The sequence below is a fragment of the Loxodonta africana genome, chromosome 21 (assembly GCF_030014295.1).
Source record: "Loxodonta africana isolate mLoxAfr1 chromosome 21, mLoxAfr1.hap2, whole genome shotgun sequence".
In the NCBI taxonomy this organism is placed as follows: Eukaryota; Metazoa; Chordata; class Mammalia; order Proboscidea; family Elephantidae; genus Loxodonta; species Loxodonta africana.
In genome coordinates, this window is record NC_087362.1 from 1,878,652 (window position 1) to 1,891,443 (window position 12,792).

A 12,792-nucleotide genomic window follows, 5' to 3' on the forward strand; every position below is an offset into this window, starting at 1 on the left:
TTCAAACTTTTCATCTGCAGCTTCCTCACCTCCGTCAAGGTTCATACAATTGAAGAGTTAGGGCCTTGCTCTGGATTAGGCTTTGGCTTAATGGAATATTGTGGCTGGTTTGATCTTCTATCCAGACCACTAAAACTTTCTCCATATCAGCAATAAGGCTGTTTCGCTTTTTTATCATTCGTGTGTTCACTGGAGTACCACTTTTAATTTCCTTCTTTTCCTTTGCATTCACAACCTGCCTGTTTGGCACAAGAGGCCTAGCTTTTGGCCTGTATCAGCTTTCTACATGCCTTCCTAAGTTTAATCACTTCTAGCTTTTGATTTAAAGTGAGAGTTTTTTTTTTTTTCATTTGAACACTTACAGGCCATCGTAGGGCTATCAACTGGCCTAATTTCAATATTGTCACGTCTCAGAGAATACGGATGACTGAGAAGAGAAGTGGGAAAATGGCCAGTTGGTGCAGCAGTCAGAACACACACAACACTAAGTTTGCTGCTTTGTATGGGCGTGGTTCATGGCACCCCAAAACAATAGTAACATCTGAGATCAGTGATCATAACAGATATAATACTGTTTGAAATACTGCGAGAATTGCCAAAATGTGACAGACACACTAAGTGAGTGCATGCTGCTGGAAAAATGGCGCTGATTTGCTAGATGCAGGATTGCCACAGAACTTCAATTTGTAAAAAAGTGTCTAAGAAGTGCAATAAAGTGAAGCGCAATAAAATGAGATGTGCCTGTATTTGTGATTGCTTTCTGTAAAGCACTACCCCAGCCAAACCCACTGCCGTAGAATCTATTCTGACTCCTATCGACCCTATAGGACAGAATAGAACTGCCCCATAAGCTTTTCGAGGCTGGAATCCTTACAGATGCCAACTGCCACATCTTTCTCCTGTGGAACAGCTTGTGGGTTCAAACTGACGACCTTTCGATTAGCTTAGGCTTTGCTTCTGGATTAGGTTTTGGCTTAATGGAATATTGTGGCTGGTTTGAGCTTCTATCCAGACCACTAGAAATTAACCACAGTGCCACCAAAGCTCCTTACTAGAGTATGACATTTGTAGGTTTACTAAAAAGAATACCCTATATTTAACACTTCATGTTTATTTTTTCTTTCTCAAAATTAAAGTCAATTTCGTTTGAGGCCTTGTCTGTTAACTACACTATTTTTCTTACCGGATAAACAGCAAAAGGACAGAAAAACACTTTAAAAATTCACCTTTTTAAATAATGGTTTTCTTTCAAGTTTTTTTTTTGAATGGGGACAAACAGAAAAGTGGAGGAATATTAAGCTGGAATAGGGAAGAAAGGGGAAAAGGAATGGTTCTATCTGGGTAGCAACTAACTGCATCCAGAAAACCTAACCAAAAAACCCGTTGCCGTTGGTCAATTCTGACTCACAGCAACCCTACAGGACAGAGCAGAACTGCCCCACTGGGTTTCCAATGAGCACCTGGTGGATTTGAACTGTTGACCATTTTGTTAGCAGCTGTAGTAACCACTATGTTACCAGGGTTTCCAGGGAAGCTAAGGAAATGTGAAAAAAAGCTCTTAATATTTTTCTTGGGGAGGGGTATAGGAAAATAAGTGGCTTGACAACCCATGTATTCAGCTATTTTGTTCAAATGGTGGAAAGCTAGGATTGTTTATTCATCAATCACAGAAAATATTTTTGAGAAACCATGCTCGAACAGACAACCATAGATTTGTCAACGTCTAGAAATGCATCCATGTAGAACTGAAGTTTTGAGGACAAGGCCCACAAATCCCTCTTAAACTACAACACTACCACCATTCCTGTAGAGCTGGTCTGGTACTGCTTGCTTTGGTTTTCACTGCCTGTTACTTAGGAACCCAAACAAGGAGAAATCTGTACCAAAAAATGCCGCATCAGGCAGGAAAAATAATGGCCCTTTCATACATAATTGGAGCAAGCTTTTCATAAGAATTTGATAAAATATATGAAAAGCTTGGGAATTACACATATCATTACGACCCCTATCCCAGTCAGTGGCAGGCCCTACGAATTTGGGTCAAAAATTCATGGCTGTACCATTCTTCAAAATCAACTTTCTAACTTTACCATTTAAAGAGAAAAACCCTGATTTTAGCACCATCAAGAAGTATCAGCCTCAGGACATTAGTCTCACCTCACTTATTACAAAAATCAGTAATTCTTTCCTAGCTTGATGGCCTACTTTTTCACTAAATCTCTTTAAATTATTTCAGTCTTTTTTTTTTTTTTTAAACAAACTTCAACTTTACCCATATGGGATGATTTGCTAGCTCTGAGAATATTCAAGACATGCAAGAACTAAGGAAAAGCTTTAATAAACAGAAAAGCTCCTGAAGTGACTCATTTCAAGGAGGCTGAAGATTCTGGAAGATACATGTGATCACTGGATAAAAGTGGTAGAAAATTACACTTTGAGAGGGTTTTTCAGCAATTTTAGCACGTAGAAAAGTGAGAAAGATAATAAGCTATACAGCATAGTTAAGAACTTGGGCTCTGAATAAACTATGAGCTTGAATTCTATCTTTGATCAATATTACTTTGTTTCAGTATCTTCATCTGAAAAACAGGCCAAATGAGAATAGCTAATCAAGACACTGTGAGGGTTCATGAAAACTCATACATCTGCAATTAATAAACTATGGTATGTCTGCCCTGTGCTAAGCACTTTAAATGTACTATCTAATTTAATCTTCATAACTCTAGGATGAAGCTTAGTCTTACTTTACAAATAAAGTTAAAAGGTTAAACTTCCGGAACTTACATGTCTAGTAAAAGAAGTTGATTCTATCTCAAGAAACACAGATTCCAAAATTTACCGTTTCTTCTGCACCACAGTATCTCCAGAAATTGTAAAATATGTATTTTTTAATTTTTGGCTCACTGTTCTGGTAATCACAGTCCCACAAAATATATATTTCAACACTGAGGAAAGTGAGGTAATTAAAAGTGCTTCCTCAACACAGTCACATTATTGCTGCCCACAATATATAAAGGCAACCCATTTACAGAATATGGATTCTAACTTTGGTATCCAATTAAACATCCTCGAAAATGAATCACTGTTAAAGGCCATCTGGTGAAATAAGAACCTCCCTGATCATTTCAAGTATAAAAAACTAAGGAATTCTTGCCCATTACTCCTAGAGTATAAAACAGGAATAATTTCTACATACTCGAGCTACTTATGTTCAGTCAACTTTCCCATTCAAATATAACTGGCACACAGAAGACGATTTCTTGATTTTTCTCTCTATATACCTTATCACCATTGCTGCTTAATGTGCTCTAAAAACAGCATCTAGAAAGCTAGAAATAAGGCCACAAAGACAAAACATCTTGGGCCAGTTTGAAGAAAAATGAAAAGATTATACCACAATAGATTAACATAGTCACAAGCACTTAAGACACAGAAACAAGATTCTATTTCATCACCAACAAATGTAATTCAATGGAACTGACTGATTAGAGTTGAACATGGCTCTCCATTCCTCCCAGTATTCTTCTATCAGATATGTAAACACAAAAACTATCTATTTTAAGATTTGAAAATTTTAATCTACTTATGCATAAAAAGTTGTATATCAGCTATGAAAATTTCTTGGTGGTGATTTTTTTTTTTTTAGTAGTGGGAAGTCTATTGGCAGGAATTCGTTCTGACTTAAGATGAAAAAAAACACAACTTCTTGAAAAGGTAAAATAGCTTAAAGCATTTAATATCTAAACAAATCAGTCTGTTAATAATAGTAGTCACAAAATACGCTTAATATAGAAACCCACATTTACGTCTTTAAGAAAAAGTGTAAACTGTATCTTACCTCAAAACATAAATTAACCTGCTTAAAGAATCTGCAGCAGTCAAAATCATGGTGAATTTTAAACAATTTTAGAATAAAATAATATTAAGCACTTTATACGGTTTTATATCTAAAAAATGCTTACAACTTCTCATAAAAATAGTTTGAGGCAACTATTTTTTTTTTTTTTTTATTCTTTAACAGACGTTCAGCATTATGGGCAACATTCTAAAAACCTTAAGTTTCACAGACTTTCAGACATTCAAATACTGTGGTCCCCTTTTCTTTCATGTGGAGATTTATTCAAGCTAAAAAAAATAAAGCATGGTAGACAACTTAATACATTTTCACCAAATTCAAAGTAGTACAAAAGTTTTAAGACTACAGAACTACACATCGTACCTAATGCATCATTAAAAATAGAAGACAGTATTTTCTTCAGCAAATAAAACAGCATACTGGTATGCTGTTAATGCATACCTTTTAATGTGTACTGTCATTTGTAAATTATTTACAATTTCTACTTTGTGAAGAGAACTAGAATGTAAATTTTCTGCAAAACTGGAAAAAAGGAATACAAAATTTGTGAAAGCCTGTTTTATATTGTACAAAAGTAAGCCAGTTTTTCTCTCCAAATACTAGGTATTTTATGCAGTGATCTTTTGAACACATTACGGTAATTCTTGAGGATGCTTTAACGCTGGCGGTAAGTTTACAGGCCTTGATTCTTCATCAAGAAGCACTAAATCTTCTATTTCACCACCTCTGTATTTCCTTTTACATATTTTTACCACCACCTTTTTCTTGAGAAATAACTTCAGTGCTTCTCTTGATGCAACAGCTTTTGCATTTTCTTTGCTTTTTCCACAGCCAGTGCCCAAATACACAGACTTGCACCTTAATTCACAAACAATACTTTCTTGAGAGCTCTTATTTTGAGGCAGATCTGCCAGTTCTTTTAGTGGGACAAAAAACACATCCAGTGTTGCTTTGAGAGCCTCAACAGCTGCATTTAGGAGCTCTCCATGATTCACATTGGGACTAAAGCCACCAACAGCTACCAACTTCCATGCTACCGTTTTATACAGTCTATTAAAAAAAGGTTGCTTCTGTTTCACATCTTCATTTGTTAACTTGCAACAAGAGACTCTGACAGAACTCTCACTTGACTGCGAAGTACTTTTAGAAGGCAACTGTGATGTGCTAGTCTGAGAACTACTCTTAGAAGCTAGCTGGGACACACTTGCTAAGGAAGTGCTTTTGGAAACCAGAGATCCACTGGTCTGGGGGCTGCTCTTGGAAGCTAAAAGTGATGCAGCTACCTGGGAAGTGCTTTTGGAAGTCAGCAGTGATGTATTTGTTGAGGAGCTACTCTTGGGAGTTAGCAAGGATGTGCCTGATGAAGAACTGTTTTTAGAAATTGATGATGAAACACTTGCCTCTGAACTAGTTTTAGAAGCTAACCCACTTGAAGCTGTCTCTGAACTAGGTTTAGAAGACAAGAGTGGCAATTCTACTTCTGAGCTTCCGGAGGAGCCCAACAAGGGCACCTGAATCTCTGAGCTGCTTTGAGAAGCTGAGACTGAAGAGCCTTCCAAAGCACTCTTTTTAGGTGAACCACTTTGTTGCCTGGAATCAGTGGATTGGGTCACATGACTATTCACACTTGATTTCAACAAAGAGGAAACAAACAGTGCTGAACCATGTTTATCTGAAGCTTCTGATTCAGAAACTTTTCCAGACCCTGCCGTTGTTACCTGAGAGGAAATGCTGCTGCTGCTTTGGCTGGAACTGGGTCTATCCCCATCACTTGTAGAGATAGTCTCACTCAAGGATATGCCAGAGCTAAGACTTGAGTTCCCACTATTCTCCGATTTGGTGGACGACCCCGTACATGTTGAACTGTTTTCCTGCTTAGCTGATGCATATTCTGTTTTGGCAGAAGTTTTTGCACGATCTTGCTCAACTGCAGAATTGTTTTTTCCTTCTATGCCTCGTTTTTTGGATGGTTCTTCTACCCCTTCTAAAAGGAAGGAAAACAGAGATATGTGACTAAGTCTGCCTAATACATATCCACTGAAAATTTATATAACAGATACTTATTAAAATAAGGTCAGAAGGTAAAAATATTTCAAGACTATTAGTTTAAGAAGCATGAAATAACTTCATTAATTTCCAAAAGTGTTGAATAGCACCATTAATTTCTAGCATTAAGAATTAACAGCAACAGACACAATTATTTGACATTTCAAAATCTAAGGCAGTCAAACAAAACTATCAAATTCAGAGCCTAAAAACATAGAGATATATATTTTAGATTTAACATTCCAACTTGATTAATAGCATTAGATAAATTCTAACTTGTTAAAAAATTAGTAATAACATAAAGCCAAATTATATCAAACTTATGCTCTAAACTCCTATGTATGTTCACATCTATGATCTGCTAACCATTGCTACTCGATATCCCTCTTTTCTTCACCTTGGCAACCAGTTCATCTCGTGTTGTATGGATTGGAGCATCTGTCACTTTGATGCCTTCAGCCATACTAAGTATTTTATCCATAACTTTTTGAGGGTACCTGAAAAAGAGGGGAAAAGTTCACTTTAAAAAAAAAAAACTTTTTCCCTTCTAATTTAATACTTCTGGTGTGCAAAACAGGCCAAAGGAACTGGACTTCCTGGTTGTAATCGAGATAATGTACTGCCAGGAACCGTTTCCTGGACACTCCGTCAACAAATGACCCAGGGTCTGGGAGGCAGGGTCTATCCTCACCAACCTGTGATCTACTGTCCGTCGACAACAGCTCTGTCAGCTCAGCGCCAACAACTTCGGCAGCCCCACACCACGGGGTCCCTCCCCAGTGTCTATCACAAGCCTGCTGCTCGCGGAGACGCCCTTCTCAGCCTTCGAGGGCAGCCGGTCCCGCGAACTCCCGCCTTCACAGACACTTCCCCGCCCCACAGCCAGCGGGTTTTCGCTGAGGGCTCGGGGAGAGAGGGCAAAATGGGGGAGCCGCTTCCTCACTCACCGGCACCCGAGGAAGACGTGGTTTGCCCAGGCCATGGAGAAGGAGACGAGCTGCTGCAGCTGCCGACTGCGGCTCCCGCTCTCGGCGTCGGCAGCTTCATCCGTGTGGCTGGAAGCGACGCCGCCGGTGGGGGCCAGGTCCCCGGCGTTGCGGAGCAGAAACTCCCGGCGGTGGCGCCAGTGTTTGTCAGTCTCGCCGTCGCAGCGCAGCGTCTCCACCCAGAGAGCCACCCGCGGGTTCTGGCTCAGGTACTCCGACACCTCCTGCGCCATGTTGGGCCTGCGGGTCGCGAAGGCCGCGAGCAGACGCTGCACCGGGACAGAGGCGGGGGCGCGGACGCGAACGGCCCTGTCACCGCAGCCGCAGCGGGGCCCTCAGAGAACGCCCCTCGCAAGGCCCAAACACCAGCGCTGGCCGCCGAACCGCCCACTTCCGCCCGCCGCCGGCTCCTTCCCCTTTATAACCTCGCCGCCCAGAGCCCGCGCGTCCTTCCGGCGCGCGCCGGCTCTCCCAGCATGCTTTGCGGCGCCCGAGCCGTCGCGAGGCTGCGGCCGGATCGGCCTACGTGAGGGGACGGGGTTGAGGGCGGAGCGAGGCGGCCCTGGGCCTTCCGCTGCGCGGGGCGGGCCGCGAGTGGACTTCGCCCGGGGAGCCCTGGACCTTGGCGGCAACCCAAGCGCCCCAGCTTCGCTTTGTGACGCCGCGCACGCTCTGCCCGACCCCTTCCCCCGGAAGCCTGGGCTAGGGTGGTGGGAGAGCCGGGAGGGAGGTGGCGCGGGGTCGGGGGAGGGGCCGGGGGCGGGCGCGGGGAGAGCCGGGGGGCGGGCGCGGGGTCGGGGGGCGGGCGCGGGGTCGGGGGGCGGGCGCGGGGTCGGGGACGGGGAGCCGGGCCGCCCGCCGGGGGAGGGCCGATAGTTGCAGTTCGCCGGAGGCTCGCTCGCCCGGTGGTTGACTTTGAGCCGCCGGTAGCTGCGCGGCCTGTGGGTCTCCTTCCTGAAGACTCCTGTACTTGAGCGGGCCCGACAGAAACCATAGCTCGCCCTCCGTTTTTTTTCGTTATATCAGAAAGCAGGTTCTCGTACAGTTTTCAAGTAGACAAGCCCAGCAGTCCGAGACGTTCTAAGGATTTAGGAACTCGGGGGCGCATGTTACCTGAAAGAATAAAGTTAAACGACCAGTCCAGTTCAGACTTGCTTTGTGGAGCCCGTTTGCAGCTAGTCCTAGCCGTCTCGGGTTCTGTTTGGTTACCCCAGTTTCTTAGGTCACTCGTTCAACCCCAGCAATACCTGCTAACTCTCGCTGTCTTTTTTGGTCACTAACAATTGTGCACCGAGTACCTTCAATCTGCGTATTATTCCGTTAAATTAGCAAACCCATTTTTTTTATAGCTGGGCGGTGATGTGGAAACGTAACCTGTTAATTTCTACCGTCTGTAACCTTTCCCTCTTAGAGCCATTTTTCTGCACTTCAAAATTTCCATAGTTAAAAAATGTGCTATCACTGCCGACCGGCTTATCCTTAAGTTTCCAATTTTAGGTATGTACTTGTTGTAAGTGGTATAGTTAAGAGCTACTGGTGCTAACCAAAAAGATCAGAAGTTCAAATCCACTAGGCGCTCCTTGGAAACTATGGGGCAATTCTACTCTGTCCTATAGGGTTGTTATGAGTCGGAATAGACTCAATGGCAGTGGGTTTTTTTTTTTTTTTTAATGAATTATGGAAACTTTGGCGTGTAGCGGTTAAAAGCTACAGCTGCTAACCAAAAGGTCGGTGCTCCTTGGAAACCCTATGGAGCAGTTCCCTGTCCTTTAAGATCACTATGAGTCGGAATCCACTCAACGGCAATGGATATGGTTTTTTTGTGTGTGTGTGTGGTATTCTAAATTGTAATGAACCATACATTAAAAAAAAAAATTTTTTTTTTAATGATAAATTAGGAAATTGAAAGAAATTTTCCTTTCAATAAGTGATCTGGGGCTTTGACCTAAAAATGCTGGCATCAGGATAAGCAAAAGGAAAATGGTTAGATAGGATTAACAAAAAATATGATTTACATGCACACTGGATTAATCAAAATCTAGCTGTTATATGAAAATAACAGTATTGCCCACTTTTCTGCCATTTTAAAAGAAACTCCATAAAAACGGACAAATTTTGATCACTCGCTTGAGATTTTGCTTCTAGTTTTGCTATTCTTTTTTCCTTTGTTAATTGCTGAAATTTTAGAGGGGTGGAAGGATTGCAAAGTCCTTTCTATTTAGAAGACTAGGAGAATCTTACTGTTTTTCCTTTTATGAATTCTTTGGCAAGGCGGTGGGGAGCAGCAAGGAAAAATCTGTGCTCAAATAGCTGGGTAGTATTTGTGGATGTTTAAATGGGTAATGTTTCTCCTTAGTTTTATTTAATTTTGAATAGGTAATACATTCACATGGTTCAAAATTGTACCAAAAAGTTATACAATGTGAAGTGTCCCTTTCATCCCTGTTTCAGTTAACCTGTTTTTCTAACCAGAAGCAACCGATGAGACCTGTTTTCTAGCTAGAATTCAATATTTACATATGTACACAAATACAGTACCCCCTCTTCACAGAAATGGTAGCATAACTATGCACAGTATTCTGCGCTTTTTTCAATAGGAGATTGTTGGTGTGCTTACTAGGATAAAAAAAAAAAAACTAACCTATTGTTGTTTAGTTGCTTCTGACTCCTAGTGACTCTATAGGACAGAGTAGAACTGCCCCATAGGGTTTCCAAGGACCAGCTGGTGGATTCGAACTGTTGACCTTTTGGTTAGGAGCATGTCTTTTTTTTTTTTATTAACTGTGCTTTAAGTGAAAAGTTTACAATTCAAGTCAGTTTGTCATACAAAAACTTACACACGCATTGTTATGTGACCCTAGTTGCTCTCCCTGTAATGTGACAGCACACTCCTCTCCATCCTGTGTTCCCCGTGTCCATTCAACCAGCTCCTGTCCCCATCTGTCTTCTCATCTTGCCTCCAAACGGAAGCTGCCCACATAGTCTGATGTGTCTACTTGAGCTAAGAAGCACACTCCTAACCAGTATCATTGTATGTCTTATAGTCCCGTTTAATCTTTGTCTGTAGAGTTGGCTTCAAGAATGGTTTTAGTTTTGGGCTAACAGAGAGTCCAGGGGCCATGACCTCTGGGATCCACCCAGTCTCAGACTATTAAGTCCGGCCGTTTTACTAGAATTTGAGGTCTGCATCCCCCTTTTCTCCTCCATCAGGGATTCTCTGTTGTGTCATTGGTGGTAGCCAGGTACCATCTAGTTCTTCCAGTCTCAGGCTGATGGAGTCTGGTTTATGTGGCCATTTCTGTCTCATGGGCTCGTATTTTCCTTGTGTCTTTAGTGTTTGTTCTCCTTTGCTCCAGGTGGGTTGAGACCAGTTGATGCATCTTAGATGGCCGTTTGCTAGCTTTTAAGGCCCCAGACGCCACTCACCAAAGTAGGATGCAGAATGTTTTCTTAATACACTTTGTTATACCAGTTGACCTAGATGTCTCCTGAAACTATGGTCCCCAGGCCCTGCCCCTGTTACTCTGTCCCTTGAAGTGTTTGGTTGTATTCAGGAAACTTAGCTTTTAGTTTAGTCTGGTTATGCTGACTTCCCCTGTATAGTGTGTTGTCATTCTCTTCACCTAAAATAATTTTTGTCTACTATCTAATTAGTGAATACCCTTCTCCCTCCCTTCCTACCCTTGTAACCATCAAAGAATGTTTTCTTCTGTGTTTAAACCTTTTCTTGAGTTCTTCATAATAGTGGTCTCATACAATATTTGTTTTTTTGTGACTAATTTCACTCAGCCTAATGCCTTCCAGATTCCTCCATGTTATGAGATGTTTCACGGATTCATCGTTGTTCTTTATCATTGCATGGTATTCCATTGTGTAAATATACTGTAATTTGTTTATCCATTCATCCGTTGATGAGCACCCTGGTTGTCTCCGTCTTTTTGCTATTGTAAACAGTGCTGCAGTGAGTATGGGTGTGCACGTATCTATTCGTGTGAAGGCTCTTATTTCTCTAGGATATATTCCAAGGAGTGGGATTGCAGGATTGTATAGTAGTTCTATTTCTAGCTTTTTAAGGAAGCGCCAAATCGATTTACAAAGTGGTTGTACCATATTACATTCCCACCAGCAGTGTATAAGAGCTCGAATCTTTCCATAGCCTCTCCAACATTTATTTTGTGCTTTTGCATTAATGCCAGCCTTGTTGAGATGAGATGGTATCTCATTGTAGTTTTGATTTGCATTTTTAATGGTTAATGATCATGAGCATTTCCTCATGTACCTGTTAGCAGCCTGAATGTCTTATTTGGTGAAGTGCCTGTTCATATTCCTTTGTCCATTTTTTAATTGGGTTATTTGTCTTTTTGTTGTTGAGGTTTTGCTGTATCTTGTAGATTTCAGAGATCACTGATTAGATTTGTCAAAGCCAAAATTTTTTTCCCAGTCTGTAGGTTGTGTTTTTACTCTTTTGGTCTTTGGATGAGCATGAGTGTTTCATTTTTAGGAGCTCCCGGTTCTCTAGTTTCTCTTCTGGTATTTGTACATTGTTAGTAATGTTTTCGTATACTATTTATTTATGCCGTGTATTAGGGCCCCTGGTGTTCCTATTTTTTCTTCCATGATTTTTATCATTTTAGATTTTATATTTAGGTCTTTTGAGTTTGTTTTTGTGCATGGTGTGAGGTATGGGTCTTGATTCATTTTTTTTGCAGATGGATATCCAGTTATGCCAGCACCATTTGTTAAAGAGACTGTCTTTTCCCCGTTTAATGGCCTTTGGGCCTTTGTCAAACATCAGCTGGTCATAGGTAGATGAATTTATGTCTGGATTCTCAAATCCATTCCATTGGTTTATGTATCTTTAGTTGTACCAGTACCAGGCTGTTTTGACTACTGTAACAGTCTATTTCTTAATCACTGTGCCACCAGGCCTCTGCTTATTAGGATAGAATTAATTAATTAATTTACTGAATGTCTAGGGGAGGTATCATAGATTGAATTACATCCCTCCAAAAATGTGTGTATCAACTTAGCTAGGCCATGATTCCCAGAATTCTGTGGTTATCCTCCATTTTGTGAATGTAATTGTGTGTTAAAGAGGAATAGGGTGGGATTGTAACAGGACCCTCATTCAGGTCACCTCCCTGATCCAAGGTAAAGGGAGTTACCCCGGGGTGTGGCCTGCCCCACCTATTATCTCTCAATAGATGAAAGGGAAGCAAGTAAAGAGTTGGAGACCTCATACCACCAAGAAAGCAGCACCAGGAACAGAGCAGTCGTTGGGACCCAGGATCTCTGTGTCTGAGAAGCTCCTCGACCAGGGGAAGATTGAGGACAAAGAGCTTCCTCCAGAGCCGACAGAGAGAGAAAGCCTTCCCCTGGACGCCTTTGAATTTGGACTTGTAACCTACTAGACTGTGAGAAAATAAATTTCTCTTTGATAAAGCCATCCACTGGTGGTATTTCTGTTATGGCAGCACTAGATGACTAAAACAGGAGGTTTGACGTCTTCATGATGTTTAATCTTCCTATTCAGGAACAAAACCAAAAAAACCAAACCTGTTGCCAACGATTCAGTTCTGACTCCTAGCTTCTATTCAGATCTTCTTTTTTGTTGTTTTGAATTTTGCCTTAGTTATCTAGTGCTGCTATAACAGAAATACCACAGTGGATAGTTTTAACAAAGAGAAATTTATTCTCTCACAGTCCAGTAGGTTACAAGCCCAAATTCAGGGCATCGGCTCCGAGGGACAGCTTTCTCTCTCTGTCAGCTCTGGAGGAAGAGTCCTTGTTCTCAGTCTTTCCCTGGTTGAGGAGCTTCTCAGGTGCAGGGACCCTGTGCCCAAAGGACGCGCTCTCCTCCTGATGCTGCTTTCTTGGTGGTATGAGGTCCCCAATTTTCTGCTT

At 41.7% G+C, this 12,792-nt stretch overlaps 1 protein-coding gene across 2 annotated transcripts; it reads right to left on the bottom strand.

Annotated features, from left to right (window-relative positions):
- Nucleotides 1-1,909: 1,909 nt before the first annotated feature.
- On the bottom strand, nt 1,910-7,251 carry CDKN2AIP (CDKN2A interacting protein). Of its 2 annotated transcripts, none has more exons than XM_010595654.3 (3): nt 6,850-7,243; nt 6,269-6,399; nt 1,910-5,840 (listed from the first exon to the last, which is right to left on the bottom strand). In XM_010595654.3, exons 1-3 carry the CDS (start codon nt 7,119-7,121, stop codon nt 4,489-4,491), a joined length of 1,755 nt encoding a protein of 584 aa, XP_010593956.2. In that variant the 5' UTR covers nt 7,122-7,243; the 3' UTR covers nt 1,910-4,488. The 2 variants fall into 2 exon arrangements, with proteins under 2 accessions (XP_010593956.2, XP_064129617.1); XM_064273547.1 differs by having other exon boundaries at nt 5,616-5,840; nt 6,300-6,399; nt 6,850-7,251.
- Nucleotides 7,252-12,792: the final 5,541 nt, after the last annotated feature.